This window comes from Ipomoea nil, unplaced genomic scaffold (assembly GCF_001879475.1).
Source record: "Ipomoea nil cultivar Tokyo-kokei standard unplaced genomic scaffold, Asagao_1.1 scaffold2565, whole genome shotgun sequence".
Classification (NCBI taxonomy): domain Eukaryota; kingdom Viridiplantae; phylum Streptophyta; class Magnoliopsida; order Solanales; family Convolvulaceae; genus Ipomoea; species Ipomoea nil.
Window position 1 is genome coordinate 309,871 of NW_017618993.1, and position 21,826 is coordinate 331,696.

General features: G+C 36.0%; 3 protein-coding genes and 1 long non-coding RNA gene across 4 annotated transcripts; 3 read left to right on the forward strand and 1 right to left on the reverse strand.

The window, feature by feature from the left end:
* The first annotated feature begins 1,521 nt into the window (after window positions 1-1,521).
* LOC109153960 (pentatricopeptide repeat-containing protein At5g12100, mitochondrial-like) lies at window positions 1,522-4,333 on the forward strand. The gene has a single exon (XM_019301843.1). The coding sequence runs from the start codon at window positions 1,567-1,569 to the stop codon at window positions 3,964-3,966; it is 2,400 nt and encodes a 799-aa protein (XP_019157388.1). The 5' UTR covers window positions 1,522-1,566; the 3' UTR covers window positions 3,967-4,333.
* A 2,122-nt stretch (window positions 4,334-6,455) lies between these two features.
* Window positions 6,456-9,126, forward strand: LOC109153950. Its single transcript, XR_002049637.1, has 4 exons — window positions 6,456-6,722; window positions 6,794-7,265; window positions 7,387-7,454; window positions 8,892-9,126. It is a non-coding gene; the product is annotated as an uncharacterized LOC109153950 (long non-coding RNA).
* Window positions 9,127-9,765: 639 nt separating this feature from the next.
* LOC109153920 lies at window positions 9,766-10,657 on the forward strand. The gene is made up of 2 exons (XM_019301815.1): window positions 9,766-9,771; window positions 9,836-10,657. Exons 1-2 carry the CDS (start codon window positions 9,766-9,768, stop codon window positions 10,655-10,657), a joined length of 828 nt encoding a protein of 275 aa, XP_019157360.1.
* Window positions 10,658-16,822: 6,165 nt separating this feature from the next.
* LOC109153947 lies at window positions 16,823-17,909 on the reverse strand. The gene is made up of 2 exons (XM_019301835.1): window positions 17,441-17,909; window positions 16,823-17,304 (listed from the first exon to the last, which is right to left on the reverse strand). The coding sequence occupies exons 1-2, from the start codon at window positions 17,591-17,593 to the stop codon at window positions 16,990-16,992; spliced, it is 468 nt and encodes a 155-aa protein (XP_019157380.1). The 5' UTR covers window positions 17,594-17,909; the 3' UTR covers window positions 16,823-16,989.
* Between the last annotated feature and the right edge of the window lie 3,917 nt (window positions 17,910-21,826).

Sequence of the window (21,826 nt, forward strand, 5' to 3'; positions counted from 1 at the left end):
TTGGTAATATAGTTAGCTTATTAGTTAATTTTAACTTGTTTGATCATTATTAGTTGTTTAACTTGATTAAACAACCAATATAAGTATGATTAATTAGCTTTTTGTAACCGCTTATTACTCTAAAATGCTAAAATTCAAAATTCTGCTAAAAGTAACTTTTTCGATCATAAGAAAGTCATCTTGCATATAATCAATTAGAGCAAATACCAATTTTGGTCCCACGAGTATTAGAAAAATGACGATTTTAATCTACAAGTTTAATTCTTACCAATTTTCATCCACGACTATTGTTTTAGTACCAACTTTAATCCACGACTATTATTTTAGTACCAAAATTCATCACGTCGGTCACCCATATATTTAAGACATCCTGAAATTTAAAAATTTTAAGGGCATTTTCGTCTTTTTCAACTTAAGATTTCAATTTGAGCATAAATAAATGAATTTAAGCGATAAGATCAATCTCAATTCGCAGTTCTTCTCCTCATCCTATCTTAATTTGAGGAGGAAAACTGCGAATTTGGATAGATCTTATGACTTAAATCCCTTTACTCATGCTCAAATAGAGATTCTAATTTGAAAAGCACGAAACTACCCTTAATAATTTAATATTTCGGCATGCCTTAAACGAAGGGGTACTAGCGTGATGAATTTTGACACTAAAATAATAGTTGTGGATGAAAATTGGTACTAAAACAATAGTCGTGGATGAAAATTGGTAGAAATTAAACATGTGGACTACAATTATCATTTTACTAATACTCGTAGGACCAAAATTGATATATGTTCTAATTAATTATTAGCTAACAGCTAATTTATCATATATTTTTTACAAGAGTAAATACCCAAAATGGTCCCTCGACTATAGCTAAATTCACAAATTGGTCCTCGACTTTCACTTTCAATAAATTAAGTCATTAACTTTGTAATTTTAACACAATTTGGTCCTCTGTCTATTTGACCGTTTGTTGACTGTGATTTTTGAGGATATATATGTAATTTCATGGACCATCGTCAATTTTTTAAGGTTCTGGTTGCATTTCCAGACCGCACTGTTACATTTGAATCCACTGCCGAAAGCAATCTACCAAATCCGGTCGCCTTTCTTCATCCCCATTTGGATTCAATGTAGTTGAGTTCGTACCAGAGCGAAGAAGACGACGTGTTTCCGAACCAGTGCAACGTCATCCTGGAGGCCTCCACGTGCTCCGACGAGAGCTGAAGGTTCTTATGGAGATCGTCAATCACGGTCAACAAACGGTCAAATAGATGGAGGACCAAATCGTGTCAAAATTACAAAGTTAAGGACTTAATTGGTTGAAATTGAAAATCGAGGATCAATTTATGAATTTAACTATAGTCGAGGAACTATTTTAAATATTTACTCTTTTTACAATCAACTAATATTATCAACTAGTCAAACTTACTAACTTAACTATTTACCAAGCACTTTATTATTGAATTCCGCTAATTCACTAATTCGATTAGGAAGTTCTGATTAAAGTTATTTACGATTTAAAGGTATTCAGGACTATAGCAAAGCTCCGAATTCCAAAAATTCCTAAAATGATGGCGAAACGTATTCTTCCCACCAAGCTCCTCGGCCGCCATCCCACCCGTAGCCGCAGGTTCATCTGCTCCGGCGAAGCCAACCCCTCCACCGCTGCCAACAAAAATCTCCAAGAAGAGATGCGGAAGCTCCGAATCCTCCTGCAACAGAACCGGGGCGATAGCGCGAGGACTTTCATTGCCAATCTTGCCCAATCGAACTCTGTCTCCGAGCTCTACAGTTCCTTCTGCGCCCCCATGCCTTCCCCGACGAAGCCCCTCTTCGCTGACATGCTTTTCTCCGCCTATGTTGACTCCAAGCTTCTCGACAAAGCGAGTGAGCTATATTCATTGATGAGGAAAGACGGTAAGTTCCCTACTTTGTCTGGTATCAAAGTGTTTCTTGAAATGCTGAACAGTTCAAGACAGTACGGAAAGGCCCTGGAAGTGTTTTGGGATGCGGTGAATGCCGATATGCAGATTGATAGCAATAGCTATTGTATAGCTATACAATCAGCCGTGAAGTTGGGGGACTTGAGAAGGGCTCTGCAATTGATGGACTTGATGAGAAAGTCTGGGTTGCGTATGGATGCCTTTGTTTACAATGTGGTTATGGGGGGATTGTGTAAAGAGAGGAGGGTGAGTGAAGCCCGGAAGCTGTTTGATGAAATGCTTGAGAGAAGAGTGGCACGTACTAAGGTGACGTTTAATATTCTCATTGATGGGTACTGTAAAGCTGGGAACTTGGAAGAGGCTTTTAGTGTGAGGGAAAAGATGAGGAATGAAAAAGTAAAGCCGAACGAGATCACATTTAACACTTTGCTTAGTGGGCTTTGTAAGATGGGGAAGATGGATGAAGCTAACAAGGTGTTGGAGGAAATGAAGACTTGTGGATTCGTTCCGGATGGATTTACGTCTAGTATACTCTTTGATGGGCACTTGAGGTGTGCTGATATTGATTCTTCTTTGGCATTGTTTGAAGAAGTAGTGAAGAAAGGGGTTCGAATTAATGAGTATACTATCGGCATTTTGTTGAATGGGATGTGCAAGAATGGGAGAATCGACAAAGCTGAGCAGATTCTGAACAAGTTGATGCAAAATGGATATACCCCAACAGAGGTGATATTTACCACCATTGTTAATGGCTATTGCAAGGAAGGGAACATGGAGAAGGTTGTTTCAACTCTTGAAGAAATGGAAAGTTTCGGGTTTAAGCCAAGCTGTTCCACATTCAACACATTAATCAATACGATTTGTAAATCGGGTAATATGGAAGAGGCAGAGAGATGGTTTAGAAAGATGGCCGAGAGGCAAGTTTCTCCAACCGTGCAGACATACAACTTCTTGATAAACGGTTATGGGTGTAGCCATCAATTCGATAGGTGTTTCGAGATTCTTGAGGAAATGGAAAATAGCGGGCTGAAGCCCAACGTAGTAACATACGGTTCCCTAATAAATTGTTTGTGCAAGGATGGTAGGCTTCTTGAGGCAGAAGTGATCGTGAACGATATGATTGGTAGAGGGGTTAAGCCAAATGCTCAAATATATAATATGGTCATAGATGGTCATTGCACCAAAGGAAAATTTGAAGATGCTTTCCGGATTTTGAACGAGATGGTTGGGAGCGACATTGCACCCACAATTGTAACTTACAATTCATTAATAAACGGACTCTGTAAAAAGGGCAGGGTAAGTGAAGCTGAGGAATTAACTCGAGAGATTCCGAAGAGTGGTTTAACCCCTGATGTCATCACATATAATTGTCTGATCTCTGGTTATTCAGATGCCGGGGAGGCCAACAAGTGTTTCGAATGGTATGAGCAGATGAAAACTTCGGGTGTTAAACCTACCTTACGCACGTATCATCCCCTAATCAGTGCATGCAAAAAGGAAGAACGTGGACTGACCCTAGTAGACAAAATCGTGCAAGAAATGTTCGAGATGAATTTGTCTCCTGACAGAGTTGTATATAATGAGCTAATTTATTGTTATGCGCTTCACGGAGAGGTTGGGAAATCATTTGCTCTGCGCAATAAGATGGAAGAACAAGGGATTCATGCTGACAAGATGACCTACAATAGCTTGATTATGGCGCACTTGAAGAAGGGAGAGTGTCGAGAAGCCCGGGACCTTGTTGACGCCATGAAGGCTAGAGGAATTGTTCCTAATTCTAACACTTATGACACGTTGATTAGCGGGCATTGCAAGCTCAAAGACTTCGATGGAGCATTCATCTGGTATAGAGAAATGTTCGAGAATGGTTTTCTACCGGTCATCAGTATCTGTACTGAGCTGATCTCTGGACTTAAGGCTGAAGGAAAGTTGAAAGAGGCCCAGATCATTTGCTCAGAAATGAGTGCTAAAGGATTGGATGAGTTGAGCTCAAATGAGGATTTCTCTGTTGTTTCAGAAGCCTAGCTAGGTCAAATGTTTTATCTACACTCCAGCTCTCCAAGTACATAAACAACTAGCCCGCATGGCGAGCTCAGTTGGTTATAGGGGTCAAGTTTGGGAACAATGACCTGGAATCGAGGCTCAGCGGCGGTGTGGGAGCAACTTCTTAAAGTGAGGGGACTCTTTGTGTGCAGTAAGCAAAGGTCTAGCATCTGCGTTCGAGTTATCATGATTTATATCCTCTGATTTATCGGGTCGGAGCGTGGGGCCTTTGGAGTTGGGAATTTAACCTTTTGGGAGGAACAATACATTCTGACTGGAATTTTTATTTGTAGTTTGCATCTGGTGACTAGATGATTCATTCTTCATCAGCTTGAGTTTTGTGTTTACATTTATATTACATGTTAGCAGTCAAATACACATGTCTGTACATGCAGACACACACATTATTGTAAAAATATACATTTATATTACATGTTAGCAGTCAAATACACATGTCTGTACATGCAGACACACACATTATTGTAAAAATAAACGTATAAAAACAATATTATATTGAAAATGATTATAATATAGTGATTTAGTATAATTGTATGTTAATTTAAAATAAAAATATCAATATAGGTGTAATTTAAAATATTTTAATTGGAATTTTTTAATAATTTATTTTTTATATATTAATTTTGTTTGTATATGAAAGTTCGTGAGTCTTAAATGTAAGAAACTTAAGTGGTTCTTACTTAATTTTAGACAAATTAATTATCTGTTGTGTCAACAAATAAATTAAAGCAGATAAATAAATAAAATAAAAGAACCAGGAAAAATAAATCAAAGCAGATAAATAAAATAAAGGAACCAGGAACACGTGCGATATGACACAATTCGGAGAAACGTTCTCCTACTTCTATGGAGTCACTCAAAGTGAAACTCAACTCCACTAGATGACCACAAATATTACAAATGGTTGAATTGATTTTCTATACACACTATAGTCTAATCATTCACACCAAATCCAATCTTTATCATCTTCTGAGTTGGTAGAATCCTTGGAATCAAGGTTCCGGCAGATCTTCACTTTTTCTAAGCCAATATAAAGACTCCACGTCTCTATGGAATAAACCTCTTTCAAATTGCAGCACTTATCACCACTTGTAATAGATAGATAAACACATTAATTCAAGAAATTAATCTGATTAGGATTTGCAGAAGGAATGCCGTATATATTTGTTGTTTCCTTATTTGTTCACGCCACTTTATATATAAGGAAGTAGAACTCTTGATCTTTGGAAGTTTGTTGCATGAAGACTCCTTGAAATAAAGAGAGACATCAATAAATAACAATTTCCTTAAGAATTTGGTTTCTAACAAATTGTTGTTAGAAAAATACTCCTAATGCACTGTCCCTGACACAGTTCCTCTGTTGCAGCACTAATGACAGATCAAAACAATAAAATAGACCTATCCAATCTAAAAAAATGTGACAAATAATTAGCCAATAAATATGTCAAAAAGGTGTATCATCATAACATCCATAGTGCATAAACATCCACAGTGACAAGACTCTAATGTATACTCGATCTATGATAATATGCGCTGGAGGGATCAAGTGTAACTGGATTTAAGTTGGTGTGGAATTCATAAGTGACCAGGCCAAATCACAGTATGGTCTCACATCAGTGACAATTTGAAGTAGATTCTGAGTGCGAAGAAGATGAACCAGGTTGGAGCTCGTGGTGAAGCTGCCAATATCAACCTCTCGTTGATGAAGCAGTGCTCTTTCTTTGTTTAATTTGTCAAATGGACTTCAAGTCTTTGTTGCGAAGATCTGGCTTGAATGTAGATGCAGTAGATTCAGAACAATGTTTTGCCTTTGTTCAATTGGTATCAGAGCCAATGAACTTAATTTGTTAGTCTAGAGGTCTGGGTATTTGTAGTTTCAATATAAAAAAAAAAACTAAACATAATTTGAAAAAAAAAAAAAAACAATAATTTAGTCTATCTTAAAAGTAAACCATGTTCCATGGTAAAATAATCCATTATTTTCGGCAATCATTACTATAAATCAAATTAACCAATATTAAATTGAAAATTAATATAATATAGTGATTTAATATAATCATATATTAATTTAAAGCATTAAAATAAAAACATCAATTTATGTGTCATTTAAAAGATCTTAATTAGAGATTTTTAATGATATACATTTTATATATTAATTTTATTTGTACAAAATTAAAACTTAAGTTTAAAAAATAAAAGAATTTAATTTAGTGTACTTTAAAAAGAATTAAATTTCATACATAACAACTCGACCTAGTGACCTCAAACATAAATTTTATAAAAACCTTCTAACTAAGCTAACTCATACTTAACATTTTAAATGCATATTAAATACTTATACTAGTACATATAAAAGGTGAGGGGTAGGCTGGCAACTCCTTTTAGATTGTCGATGATTTCTTATTGTTAATTTGTTACAGCCCCCAACGGCCAGGTCACATGTCTATCTCTACCATCCCACTATCCAAATCCCCCTACCCCTAGTCCCTTAAATCCTTCCCCTTATAGTGCCTCCATCCATTTTATTTCAAAAGCTATTTCATTATTTCCAAAGATGGCAGACAAAGGAAACACTAAGGCATCGAGGAAAAGGGCGGATGGTGGAAGAACTACTAAGGGAAGAAGTATGACGACGAACGAAGAGCTTGTCCGCAAGGCAGATGAAGTGGTTAAAGAAGCTCACAAAGTGAAATAATTCGCTAAACGCGTGGTAGCTAAGGGTAAACATCTATCTACCTCAATTAGGGTCTGATTATATACATTGTTAAGCATTTCTATTTTGCTTTTTCAGTATTAGAGGAAAGGAATCCGATGGGGCGTATTTTAAGGTGAAGATCGTCAAGTTGCCGGTGAAGTTGCCGCCAGCCATGTTCAAATTAACTGCCTTCCAAGTTGAAGAAAGAGGAGGCGAGGCTACTGAGAATGCTTGTTAGAAATGGTATAGACCTATGTTTGACCTCTTCTTGAGCTGATGTTGAAGATGGGCCGGGGTGCAATTTGGGCAGAAATCTTGTGAGATCTTCTGCTTATTTCCTTTCTAGAATAAGATATTGAACTCTGATCTATTCTTATTTTCGTTTGCTTTTATTGTTCTTGATGGGATATGGAACCGAGCTCGGAAGACTAATACTAGCAGGCGGGACAATGAGGAGGATGGGTGCAAGGTTTTAAAAGGCGAAGGCGTGCCTTGAAGCGTTTTGTATTTTGAGGCGAGTCATAAGCCTCGAGGCGTAAGCCTCAATTTTTAGCCTCAAACTATATTAGTAAGCTATAAGCCTGTAAACATTATTCATAAAATGTTTTGGGTGTTTAGTGTTTTTAGTCATCTTTTGGGTGTCTTTATCTAAGATAGAATCTTTCTTGTGTTTTGGCTTGTGTAAGAAGTTGGTGGAGAAGAGGAACTCTAAGAAGAGGCTTAGGAGGGTGTAAAGGAGAAGTTGTAGTCTACAAAGGTAACTCATGCTATACAAAACCTATTTTCTATTGCTATGAATGATTATTGGCTTCTATTTGATGTTCTTGATGTGATTTGTGAGATTTGATGCATGATCTTGTGATGATGTATGTTTAGAGCTTGTATTTAGGTTTCTTGAATGCCATTGCTTGGCTTATTTTTGGGTTCAAGTCATATCGTTGTTGTGTGTGAGATTTTGGGTGTTTTGGATTTGAACTTGGCCTTGTTGATGAATTTCCTCGAAGGGAATTTTTGGTGTACAGGACTGTACCCGCGGGCAGAACGGCGGGCAGTGGCCTACCCGCCGCCCCACCCGTGGGGAACAAGGTGGAATGGTGGCATGTACCCCGCGGGGAACGTATTGGAGGGTTGCGGGGATTTGTTCCCCGTGATCCTTTTCTTCTTGGGATTGATGTTTTGACCTCCCGTTTTTGGATTATTGAGCTTTTGTGAGTCTTCTTGATGTTCCGTATGTTTAGAACGATGCGTTAGGAATCCATGTTAGGATTTTGTGTCTTGAATCGTGCTAAGGGTCCAACCTTGTGATTCGTTGGACTAAATGAGTCTTGAAGGTTCGTTGGAACCATTTTCGGTTTTCCCGTTTGATAAGCATGCTAGTTTGATGTTGTTATGCTAGTATGTGTGGTTTGTTCCTTCTTGTTGGAGTTGGCAACTCGGGTTGTCAATCATTTTGATGTTGGATTGTAGTCCTTTGTTGTTGAGTATTGTCTCATGACTTTATTGAAATCTCTTGATCGATTCTTAAGGTGTGATCTTGTAGAAATCGTTGTATCCTTTGTTGATACTTGATTGGGGCTATTGATGAGCCTTAGTCTTCTTGATGATGATGACTATGTGTGAATATGAATGAGATTGTTGGTTTTGTTACTTGAGCTTTGCTCACATGATCGGTGGTATGTTACTATGATTGAACGGTACCCTTGTGTACTATGAGTTCGGCGGTACTGTTTGGCGGGGGACGACGATCCTAGATCGGAAAAAAGGTTGGACTCAGAAATATAGGGTGGCACTCGGAGGTACAGGTTGGAACTGTGATAAGGCCAGGGGTAGCCATAAGGGTGGTACTAAGATATAAGGTTGGAATGTGAACTTGTCATTATGTGATTGTGTATTTCTTTGCTTATATGCATGTCTTTGATGAACTCTACCTTGTGAATGGTAGGTTGCATCTAGAGTTGTGTTGTCCCTTGTTGTTTGTGGTTTTGTTGTCTTGTTGAGGTTGATGATCCTCGTTCTTGTTGAGAGTGTGATGAGTCTTTGATGTTGATCTTCTTCTGGTTTTAAAATGACTATATATTGTATTCCTCAGTCTCAAATGCTTTTGATTATATCTATGTATATAATATGTTATTTAATGCGTATTGATGGGTTACCAGCTTTATTCGCTGACCGGGTGTTACCCTATGTTTTACAGGTTTTGCTTAGATTGGAGAGCGCGCTAGATGTAGACTCTAGTTAGCGTGGCTTTGTTTTTCCCTCTGCTTAGATTTGGGCCTGTGAGCCTTAGATAGATGTGGCCTGTGTGCCTTAGACAATGTGTTGTTATGATGGATTTTGTAAACTTAGCCTGTGCACCCATAGTTTTATGGGTGTGGCATAACACCTTTCCCGGATTATATTAGTTTCCGCTTTCTGATGTTTGATGTTTAGTCTGGTAATCTTTGAATTTAAGTTTAAAATTGTTGGTAAATTCGGGGGTGTTACAATTCGTATTGCGGGGGATTTAGGTCGTTATCTTGGGCTTCCTTCGGTTTTAGGATGGAATAAGACTGCTACTTTTCGGTATATTGAGGAAAGAGTCTGGGGCCGTATAGGGGCATGGCAGCACAAATGTCTTTCTAAGGCAGGTAAAGAGGTTTTACTTAAAAGGGTTACCCAAACTCTACCTATTTTTACCATGTCAGTCTTTTTGTTATCGGGTCGTGTTTGTGGCACCATTAAGAAGCTGTTTAACCGATATTAGTGGGGTGGGGGTGGATCAGGTCAAAGGGGAATTCATTGGTTGAGCCGGTCTCATATGTGAGAGCCGAAAGACAGGAGCGGGTTGGGTTTTAAGCGACTTCAGGAATTTAATTTAGCACTCATAGCCAAACAGGGTTGGCGTCTGTTGATTTATCCCAACTCGTTGGTTGGTCAGTTGTTGAAGGCCAAATATTACCCCAAGTGTGACTTCATGGAAGCACGGTTAGGAGGAATCCTAGCTTCATTTGGCGTAGTATTGTGATTGGTCAAAAGGTCCTGCAATTGGGGGTTGCCCGATAGGTTGGTAACGGGAAAGACACCAAGATATGGGGGTTGGGTTGGCTAGCCGATCCTGAGAACACCAAGTTAATCTCTCCTTGTATCGAAGCTCTTTAGGAAGCTAGGGTGAGTGGTCTTTTAGACGAGCATGGCAATTGGGACGTCAAAATTGTTCGTGACCTATTCCACGAAAGTGATGTTCACCGAATTCTTACAACTCCTGTGAATGTACAACTTAAGGATGTGTGGAGATGGCTAGGTGACTTAAGAGGGTTGTATACGGTAAAGCATGGGTATCGGTTGCTCACTTCGGCTGGACATTTGAATACGGCAATCACTGGTTTCCAGTCTTGGAAAGCACTCTGGTCGTTTCCGGTCCCTCCCAAAGTAAGGAATCTGCTGTGGCGGTGTGTAAGAGGCATTTTACCTGTTCGCGAGAATCTGGAATCGAAGAGGGTGTGGGTAGGAAGAGGTTGCCTGTTCTGCGATTTCATGTTCGAATCAGTGGAACACATCTTCTGTGAGTGCAGGTTTGCGCAGAGGCTATGGGGGGTAGATGACATACTGCAAGGGCGGTGCCTACAGGAGTTCATGGAGGCGATGTTGGGGTCTTTGTCAGTGGAGTCCGCAGTTCGTTTGGCAGCCATCATTTGGGTGGTATGGGAGACGCGCAACGGTATTCTCTGGAGAAGCACAACTCCTGTTGCAGAGAACATGAATGCCCAGGTGCGTGCGTTGCAAGCGGTATGGAAAGAGGCGTTCACAGTCGCTACTCGTACTGGGAGTGTTGGAGGCGTCTTAGCTAATTGGGAAACCCCACATCACAATGCTCTTAAGTGCAATGTGGATGTTGTGGTTCTTTCAAACGGAATTGGTTACGGTGCCGTTGTTCGTGATCATGAGGGTCGTTTTGTGGCAGCAAGAAGTGGCCGGTTGTAGTGTGATCATGATCCGTTTATGGCGGAATCTCTTGCGATCAAGGAGGCTCTCACTTGGTTGAAAGATCTTCATCATAACACGATAATCATTGAGTCTGATGTTCAAATTTTTGTAATGCTTTCAATTCTTGTTCGTTGGATTTTTCGTATGTTGGGTTGTTCGGTCGATTGCTAGTGACATAGGGACCGTTAAGGTTCGTCATGTCAAAAGAACAGCGAATCAAGTAGCCCACGAGCTAGCTCGAGCGACTGTTTCTTTGTCTGTCTCAGGGTCGTTGGGTGTTATCCCACTTGCATGTATTTCCGGTTTGCTAAGCCATTCATATGATTCTCTTTGTTGGTCTCAAAAAAAAGAATTATCATATTGGGAATGTGTTAAAATATTGAAAGCCAAAAAGATTATTGGTTTATATAGTATGTGAATTCGCAGTGAAAAGAAATTCAAATTTAAATAATGGATTATGATTTAAGTTGGTATGATTCTTCAGTTTAGAAGAAACATGAAAAGTTAAAGCTTTAAATAAAAAATGGTTTCTTATCCAAAGTGAATGCATATTTCTGAATGTAGGAGATTTATCGGTATATAATTTCTCCAAAGTTGATGATTTCTGAACTCAAATGGAGCAACATGGTGATTGAAATTCTTGATTCTAGAATGTGCAGAAAATAAATATTTATTGACTAGGGAGAGTATTAAAAGAGCTAACTCATGATGGTGGGAGTTACACCCGTCCACAGAGGTGCAACGAAGTTTCTTTATCATTATCATCAAGTCTACCAGTTAGACTAGCTTTGCAGCGTGTACACTCTATGCAAAGATTATATTTGTTTATTCCAAACCTGATACTATAAATACTCATCCTTACTCTCTGTAATACATGCGATTGTATGTATACAGAAATTAAGTTTGCCATCTTCCTCCCAGTTCCATCCTGCTGCTCTTGTTCTCATCATTATTATTATTATTATTATTATTATTATTATTATTGTTATTATTGTTATTATTATTATTTATAACAGGTTATTAATATTGAGAAAAAACACTAGTAACTAGGGAATTAACTCTCTGCATCACCAGGCCCTCATCTCTTATCATTTCATTGGCATCCATGAACTGCTCACACACATCTAACCCTATATACAAGAATGATGTCAGTTAGTTTGCAATTAATATTTCAATTTTCAGTCTCTCACTACTAACTAAATGGTGAAATTAATAACTATGATTCTAGCCAAATACTTAACATATTAGAGATGAGCATTCTTATAAAACATATTTCATTTGTTTAGTTGAATATGACATACTACTAAAACCCCTGTTTTTTTTTTTTTTTTAGCTCTTGGAGGTTGGTCATTCCATTTGAACGTATCAACATTGTTGAGGGCAAGATATCTGCCACCTTGTTTTGTTCTCTCGGGGCATGGACATAGCTGATTTCCCAATTCCTGTTTTTCGATGCTCTGCAAATGTCAATAATATTTCTTCCTTGTCCATCATAGTCTCCCACTCCATTAATCAGATCCACCGCCTTGACGCCTTCTTGTCGTCCGACTCTACAATCACTCTTCTGTAGCCAAGTTCCCAAGCCTTCTCGATCCCGGTATAGATACCCCATAATTCCGCGTCGCATGTGCCTATCCCAGGAAGTCTGCAACTGCATTTCGAAACACACCACCGCATGTTACCTCTGCGTTCCTGCTAATTCACCTTGGTCCAGCCGTGATCAGGAGGTTTCCAAGGTTGGCTGCGCCGGTCATCCTTTCGTTGTTCACCTTTTGGCCCTTGGTGTTTCTCCATGGCCTCTTCAATCTCCTTCAACTGAGTTCGTCTAAACCATCATATCCTTGAAATGAAAAAAATACCTACACATCAAAGATTCTAAATCAAAGTCCCAACTAAGATTGTTCAAACAAAAAAAAAAAAAAAAAACAAACATTGTCATAAAGAAATCAAAGTCTCATCTGCTCCTTTGTATTTCAGAGATTCCAAAGCACTTTTAGTCTTTTCCACTTCTTTCTTCCAAGCATTGAGCTCATTCTCAACAAAAACAGCCTAACGCTTGGAGAGCGAGCAAATACATTTTCTTCTCTTTCGGTTCTTTCTTAATATGATTTATTTTAGTTAGCAATTCTGTTTCAGCAATTGTGCAGACTACAACACCATTTCGGGCAATTCCTGAATTAGCAACGTATTGAATCAATTGTGTACCCTTTCCTGAGACAGGTTTCCCCAATCAAAACTGTCTATATTTTTTGGCAGTATTTGTGCAATACTCTTTATTGGCTTCTGTTTCCCAGTCAACCTCACCAAAAGGAATGTTTTTTATGTGTTCTTCAACATTTTGTGTTGCAGCCAAAGCCTCCAGAATTCAAATGGATAAAGAAATATATATATATATATATATATATATATATATATATATATAATGATTTCCCCTTAGGCGCCCGCTTAGGTTACCGGCCGCCTAGGGCCTAGCGCCTAACTCGGCCAATTTGGCCGCCTAGCGTCTAAGTTAGTCGAGTTAACTCGTCCATTTCGGTCGAGTTAACCCAATCGACGCGGCCTATTTTTTTTATTATATATATATGTGTGTGCGCGCGCGCATATATATATATATATATATATATATATATATATATATATATATATATATATATATATATAAATATAATATAACATATATACACTCGAGTAGTTTGGTACTTTGAATCTTTGGATGATTGAAGTATTTTAGTATTTCATATTTGAGTATTTTTAATTTTTAATATTGTTTTAATGTGTTTTTTTTTTTAAACTCTATTATTTAGATGTTATGACTTATGAATTATCATTAATTCATTTATTTGGATGTGTTATTTGATTAAATGTTGGAAACAACCTCATTAAAATTGTCAAACTGCAAATCTACCACTGTTTTTTTGGCTCCTGCCTAGCGCCGCCTGGATTCCGCCTAGGCGCCGCGCCTAGAACACTTAGGCGCTAGGCGCTGTCCGGACGCCCGACTAGCGCCAAGCACCTACTGCAACCATGATATATATATATATATATATATATATATATATATATATATATATATATATATATATTCAAATGAATTCTGGTTTCCTTTTAAGTTGTGTATTTCTTTTTAAACAAACAGGAGACGTAACAGCACTACCTAACCACCAATATCAGATCATTGTTTAAAAGGCGCGCCACAATACGAGGCGGAGGCAATGTGCATTGAGGCGTATGCCTCTTCCGTAGGAATAGAGGCGTACGCTTCAGAGGGGCGTGTCTAAGGCGGAATTTTGAGGCGAAAAGGCTAGCCCAAGCAATTTTTTAAGCCTAATAGAAAAAGACAACCCTATTACCCTAAAGAAGAAAGAAGCGACGGCAGTCTGCGAGAGAAGAAAGAATCTACTAGCTGCCTACGACTGCGAGAGAATAAAGAAGCGAGGAGCTCCATGGTCTGGCGACCTCCACTAACCAGTGACCCCAAGCAACGATGACCTCTAGGCAACGCCGAACTCCCTGCTCCCAGGTACATTTCTCTTCTCTTTTCATGTTTTTTTTTCTTGTTTTTCTTTTCTTCTCTTCCCTCAACGTGTGTGTGTAACTATATATATATATAGTGGCTTCATATATACAGGACACTTAGCAAATTTTTTTATATCAAATTTTTTGTTTTTGTTTTAAAGTACTACTGCCAACTGGCAGTGATTATTTGTTTTTAATATTGATTTTTTACCTTGTCTTTGTAGGTTGATTATATCTAAACATGGTGAATCATTTGAAGAAAAGTACTACTCCCAGCTCCAGAAGATCTTGTGGTGTATTTTATGAAAAATGCTTATAGGTTATATTAATATATTTTTGATAAAAACTGAGGCTTACGCCTCGCCTTAAATTACAAAATGCCTAGAGGCACGCTTCCGCCATTTTAAAACCTTGATAAAATAGTATTCAATTTGTTTAAGTATAGATAGATTAATATGAAAGAATACGGGTTTTCCATTTTGTTTCTTTTTCAGAAATGAAATTGATTAGTCAAAAGTTTCAAGTTTTATAATCTAGCAGTAGAAGTTTCTAGACTCCATCAAGCACATTTGGTTTTTTTAATTACTTAATGATTATTCATTTGTAGTTTTGTACTATTAAGTAGTATATTTGTACTATTTAAGTATATTGATTATTGATTTGTTTTAAATGTTGATTATTCATTTGTGCTATTTAAGTAGTATATTTGTGTTTTTCAGTATTGTGTAAATGGTTAAAAGTGCTGATTATTTATTTGTGTTATGATGTAGTATATTTGTTCTATAAAATATAGTATTTGATGATTAAAGTCATGCTTATTCATTTGTGATATGAATAAGGTACTAGTTTTAGACTATAAAATATTAGATTTAATTTTTAAAGTATTGAAGAATATCACCACAAATATTTAAGTGGACACAAACTTGAATGTGAGCGTCCTCTTATACATTTACTTCACCTCATATCATGCATGTTGCATAATACTCTAATTATCAGTATCAGATTTAATGGGACACAAACTCGAATGTGAGCCTCCCCTTATAGATTTACTTCACCTCATATTATGCGCATAATATTCTACTTATCAGTATCAGATTTAATGGCGAGTTGTTATTGGTCTACTTCACTGTCTAAATATTTACATGTGTTGTGTGTAAATTGGATATCAGATTTAGGCTTTGAAGTATTAAATTTAATGGTTAAAGTGTTTGTTTATTCATTTGTGATATGCAGTAGTATATTTGCTTTATAAAGAATTAGATTTAATGCTTTAAGTGTTGAGTATTCATTTGTGTTATAAAGTATTAGGCTGTAAAGTATTAAATGTAATGGTCAAAGTGTTGAGTATTCATTTGTGCTATTAAGTAGTATATTGTGCTATTAAGTATTGTGTTTTATGGTTAAGGTGTTGATTATATTCATATGTGATATAAACTACTAGTTTTAGGCTATATATGGTATTAGATTTAATGATGGTCAAGTGTTGACTATTCATTTGTGCTTTGAAGTAACAGATTTAGGCTATTAAGTATTATGTTTGATTTGATTTTTGATGACTAAAATGCTTATTATATATTTAATGTTGCAAATCGAGTATTAGATTTTTTTTTATTTATCATGGAAGATAAAAGCAAGAAGAGGAGACGAGGCAAAAATGTAATTCAAAGATATTTTTTTATTAGACGTGTTATATTCTTTATTTAAAATTATTACATTATGATTGTTTAGTGTTATCTTCCATTTTAATGTTATAAGCATTAATTAGATTTTGACTCATAAGTAATATTGTTATTACAGACCTAGTAGCTTCATCCATCACTGCAAACCAAATGGTTTGTGTCAGTTGGTCTCATTGTTTTCAAAAGTGCAAAAAGATGATGTTGAATCAATCGGGTTAGGGGGGCTGTTAAAAATGCAAGTTACAAAAGTAGATTGTACCAACATTTTGAAGTGGTTGGTAGACAGATTTAATGGTTCTAGCTGTATGCTAACCCATTAACGCTACCAATAGTTTCGTGATTACAGCAAATGATGTTGCAGATGTTTTTCAGTTGCCAAAGTATGAGTCTACCACGCTTTTGACAAAACGTCGTAATGAAAAAGTGGAGATTTTGGCTGAATGTGTATGGACTTGAGAAGGACACAACAATTTTAAAGCTTGAAAATTTACTTACGGTTAGGCTTTCATGTGGTGGTGATGACTTTAAAAGGATGTTTGTTTTGTATTGTTTATCAACTGTCCTTACACCTATTTCAAATAAGTTAGTAGATTTTACTGTTGTGAAATCTTTAATTAATGTTTGGCAAGATTGACTACTTTGATTGGAGCCAATATGTTTTAGATAAACTATGCACAACAGTGATAAAGTACTCTAATCCCTCTTAAGCCCGGACAAAAGAATATTAGTGGCTGTGTTCTACTGCTGCAAATTCTATATTTTCATAGATTGAAATGGCGGGGAAAGTTCAACCATCGACTCTTCCTTTGATTCAACATTGGACAAATGAAGATCTAAAGAAAAGGATGCTTGAGAAATACGTGCTGGAGATTTTGGGCTAGGAGAGTTGGATAATTCTACTTATCCTATTAGTAGTAGTATGGTTGCTACTAAATTTGAGGATGAGGTTCTTAGAGATAGATCAATGCCTTTATTTGATCTATTGACACCGGATGAAGAACTACTACAAAAACAATGTGAAGAAAATGATGATCGGATGGTAACTAATAATTTAATGACTTTACTACTTTACTGCTCCAATAGGCAATAGCTATATTTGCCTATAGTCCACAAAATGAATATATAATCTTTAGACTATTGAAGCAGTAAAGTAGTAAAGTCAATTAAATAATTAATTACCATTCGATCATTATTTTCTTCACATTGTTTGTGTAGTAGTTCTTCATCCGGTGTCAATAGATCAAATGAATGCATTGACTCGGATAACTTCTTCACAGCCAAGAAGTTTTCAACCACCTTATCGACATATTTTAAAACTTTAGAATCTCCAAACAAACGTTGACTATCCTGTGAAATGTGACATTGTGAGGAGCTCTCAAGTGCATTTCCCTTAATTTGTCCTTTTAGTTTCATAACCCTCTCCATACACTTGTTATAAGTGTCATATCCCTTTTCAATAGGAGAAAGGCACCTTTAAAAAAAATAATAATAATGTAATACTTAGCTTTAATAGGAGGATATAATACTTTAATCAAAAAATACAATACTTATGTAACCAATAAACAAGAAATAAACAAATACTTACATCTTTCGCCATTTTGTGTATCTCATCATTATCAAGTTCACCTTTAGAGATTGTGAACTTGGTAACTCTTGAAGATTCTTCATTGATTTCATCACAACCTCTACTACTTGATCTCTCTCTAGGAACCTCATCCTCAAATTTAGTAGCAACCATACTACTACTAATAGGATAAGTAGAATTATCCAACTCCCCTAGCCCAAAATCTCCAGCACGTATTTCTCAAGCATCCTTTTCTTTAGATCTTCATTTGTCCAATGTTGAATCAAAGGAAGAGTCGATGGTTGAACTTTCCCCGCCATTTCAATCTATGAAAATATAGAATTTACAGCAGTAGAACACATCCACTAATATTCTTTTGTCCGGGCTTAAGAGGAATTAGAGTACTTTATCACTGTTGTGCATATTTTATCTAAAATATATTGGCTCCAATCAAAGTAGCCAATCTTGCCAACATTAATTAAAGATTTCACAGCAGCGAAATCTACTAACTTATCGAAGTTAGTAGATTTCACAACCATTTATTAAAAGTAGGTGTAAGGACAGTTGATAAACAATACAAAATAAACATCCTTTTAAAGTCATCACCACCACATGAAAGTCTAACCGTAAGTAAACTTTCAAGCTTTAAAATAGGTGTGTCCTTCTCAAGTCCATACACATTCAGCCAAAATCTCCACTTTTTCATTACGACGATTTGTCAAAAGCGGGGTAGACTCATACTTTGACAACTGAAAAACATCTACAAGATCATTTGCTGTAATCACGAAACTATTGGTAGCGGTAATGGTTAGCATACAGCTAGAACCATTAAATTTGTCTACCAACCACTTCAAAATGTTGGTACAATCTACTTTTGTAACTTGCACTTTTAACAGCCCCCCAAACCCGATTGATTTAACATCATCTTTTTGCACTTTTGAAAACAATGAGACCAACTGACATAAACCATTTGGTTTGCAGTGATGGATGAAGCTACTAGGTCTGTAATAACAATGTTACTTATGAGTCAAAATCTAATTAATCCTTATATCATTAAAATGGAAGATAACACTAAACAATCATAATGTAATACTTCTAAATAAAAAATATAACACGTCTAATAAAAAAAATACCTTTGAATTACATTTTTGCCCCGTCTCCTCTTCTTGATTTTATCTTCCATGATAAATAAAAAAAAATCTAATACCCGATCTGCAACATTAAATATATAATCAGCACTTTAGTCATCAAAAATCAAACATAATCATTAATAGCCTAAATCTTTTACTTCAAAGCACAAATGAATAATCAACACTTGACCGCCATTAAATCTAATACCATATAGCCTAAAATTAGTAGTTTATATCACATATGAATATAATCAACACCTTAACCATCAAACACAATACTTAATAGCACAATATACTACTTAATAGGCACAAATGAATACTCAACACTTTGACCATTACATTTAATACTTTACAGCCTAAACCTAGTACTTTATAACACAAATGAATACTCAACACTTAAAGCATTAAATCTAATACTTTATAAAACAAATATACTACTTCATATCACAAATGAATAAACAAACACTTTAATCATTAAATCTAATACTTCAAAGCCTAAATCATATCCAATTTATACACAACACAAGTAAATATTTAGACAGTGAAGTAGACCAATAACAACTCGCCATTAAATCTGATTGTTTAGACCAAAAGGTGTCAAAAAAAAAATAGTAATGCAAGTGTTTACCCCTGGGCAAAATTTTATTAAAAATATATGCACTATTATTTTGTTTTGATACGCAAATTTGAGATATTCAAGATTCAAGACTCATGCCATATAATTTTATGATAAAAATTTGCACCATCAATATGCATGAATTTGGACAAATAAATCATTTGACTTCCAAAACAGAATTAAGTTAATTTGACATTAGTCATATAAGTTGTCCTAGTGGTATTATCATACAATTAGTGCTATGAATTCGCCTTCTGGGCAATGCTATGTTTAAAAATTCATGCTATAACCACTGGTTGATCAAGACAATCCTACAAGGACTATCATATAATGAGTGTATAAATTAATGGCTTTAATTTACCATATGAGCATAGCTCCCAATAAGGTTTAAGATAAATCTCAAAATATATGGCCTATAGCAAATAATTGTTACTATTAGGAACAAATCAATAAATGCTTCTTTATGATGACTCGCATTGTCATAAGCATTAGATAACAGTATGTGGTATAAAATTAATAGTCACAATTATCTTAAAATGACCAATTCAGTGTAGGCCAATAATAGTTTGATTACAAAGGGTGTTCACACTGTACTGATCAAGTAAATCAAGACTTGTAACACCCAAATATCCCATCAATTGCCTGGACTTCTGATCTCATATTTGAATTAAAAAGTCTCACATGTACACAGTGCTCACATTAAAACTGTTATCTTTAATTAAGAGCTGTCATCAAGTATTGCATCCATAATGGCAATTAATTTACTTGTTTACACTCTAGGTGCATAGCATACTTCATCTCTACAAAAAAACTCAAATCTTTTTCCTATAAACGATAATGTAAAACAACCTTAACAAGCTAACGTTAAGCCATTCCATCAAAATTGTTGGTGAGATCAATTAATACATACACTGTATGCCTGTATGTTGCCATATACAAAGGCATATCTCCCATTAATCAATGGACATTATAGGAACTATTCATAAAAAATGATCATCATGCATATTTAACTATTTCTAATGCACGGAATAATCATATATATATATCAAATAAATATATGCACGTAGAAATATTTCTTAGAAAGTAAGAATACTTAGCTGTTGAGGGAGTTATTTTACTCATTTTCTGATCATATCGATCATCTTCTACTCAAATCCACCGATATTCCGGTGGAACAAAGCCTTTCCGACGTAGAAGTCTCGGTCCTCAAATCAGATTTCCGCTTCACATTCCCTCCGGTCTATCCTCAGAGAAGGCCTCCCTGTCGGCCCCGAATTCCCCAAATGGCGATCATCCTCCCCGAACGTCATCTGTCAATTCAGAATGGGGATCGGATCTTTGAATAGAGGAATAGATGAAGATTGGAGGATTTCCGAAGTCGCCGCAATCCGCGATCTCATCTCAGACGATGAACGATGATGATCGCTGGCCCGTAAAGAGATCACGGACGAGTCTGGAAACCTAGCAACAATCTCCGATTACCCTTGCACCATTGTTTTCGTCGAAGCAGAAGTCTGAGATATCGCAAACGATGGCCAATCGTCCATCTGATGATTGCGATGGGTGGAGGCTGTGTCGGAGATCATTCTGGCCGGTTTCGAATCATCATCGCCGGTGTGTAGGCGTCGGATCGCTGCTGGAGAAAGGACAACGCCCTGATAAAGGCGACGAGTGTGGGGCGATTTTGGATTTGAGTTTGAGGCCAAAACATGATCGTAATTGGTTCCCTAGAATATACAGACCAAAGCGTTGATAACGTGTTAAAAAGAAAAACAGAATAGAGATAAAAGGGAGAAAAGGAGAATAAATGGGAATCTCTTATTCATTTATCTATGATCTCATTATACAACAACAACACAACTATATATATATTATACAAACTTAACAGAAGATATAATGAGGACATAAATACAAGAACAGTAACAGTCACGGCTTTTGGTTTTTGATGCTTGGGAATTATTATTATGCATTCATTGCATAGTTCAGTGCATTGATTAACACAACTGTGAACATATTAGAAACCAAACGCCTCTGATTATAGTTATTATAGGATTCAAAATATTAATAATAGGGAAATTTTTTTAAATCTTTTTTAATACTACGCCTCTGTTTACGCCTCTGTTTTGTTGTTTATTTTTTGTTATAATTTCTTAAGAAAAAAACTCATTCTTAGAGGTAATTACATATCAAATGTAAAGGAATCGGGTAATTTACGGGATAGGAAGCAGGTAATATATTCCAGTATTTTTATGTTAACATTTTATTATATAAATTAATTTATTATTTATTGAAATAAAAAAAAAAATTAGAGTATGCGATTTTAAAAAATAAGATTAACCTATTTTTTTATACTTACAATTTTGTTGATCGACAACAATTTAATTGTTCATTCTAATAAAGTTTTGAGAGGGAAAAATTAAAAAAAAAAGTTACTAAATTGAAAAAAAAAAAGATTTTTAAAATTAAATCAGTTGCTTGAACAATAATATTGGAAGGACGAATAAATTTAAACAAATAATTATTGAACTGATATTAAGTAATTAGAAAATATGATATTTTTCTTAATTTCGTTGAAAACAATAAATTTTACATGAAGATGATATTGTATTTATTAGTTTGTTTTAGATCTGCTTCGGTCACCCGATTCTTCAGATCGGCATT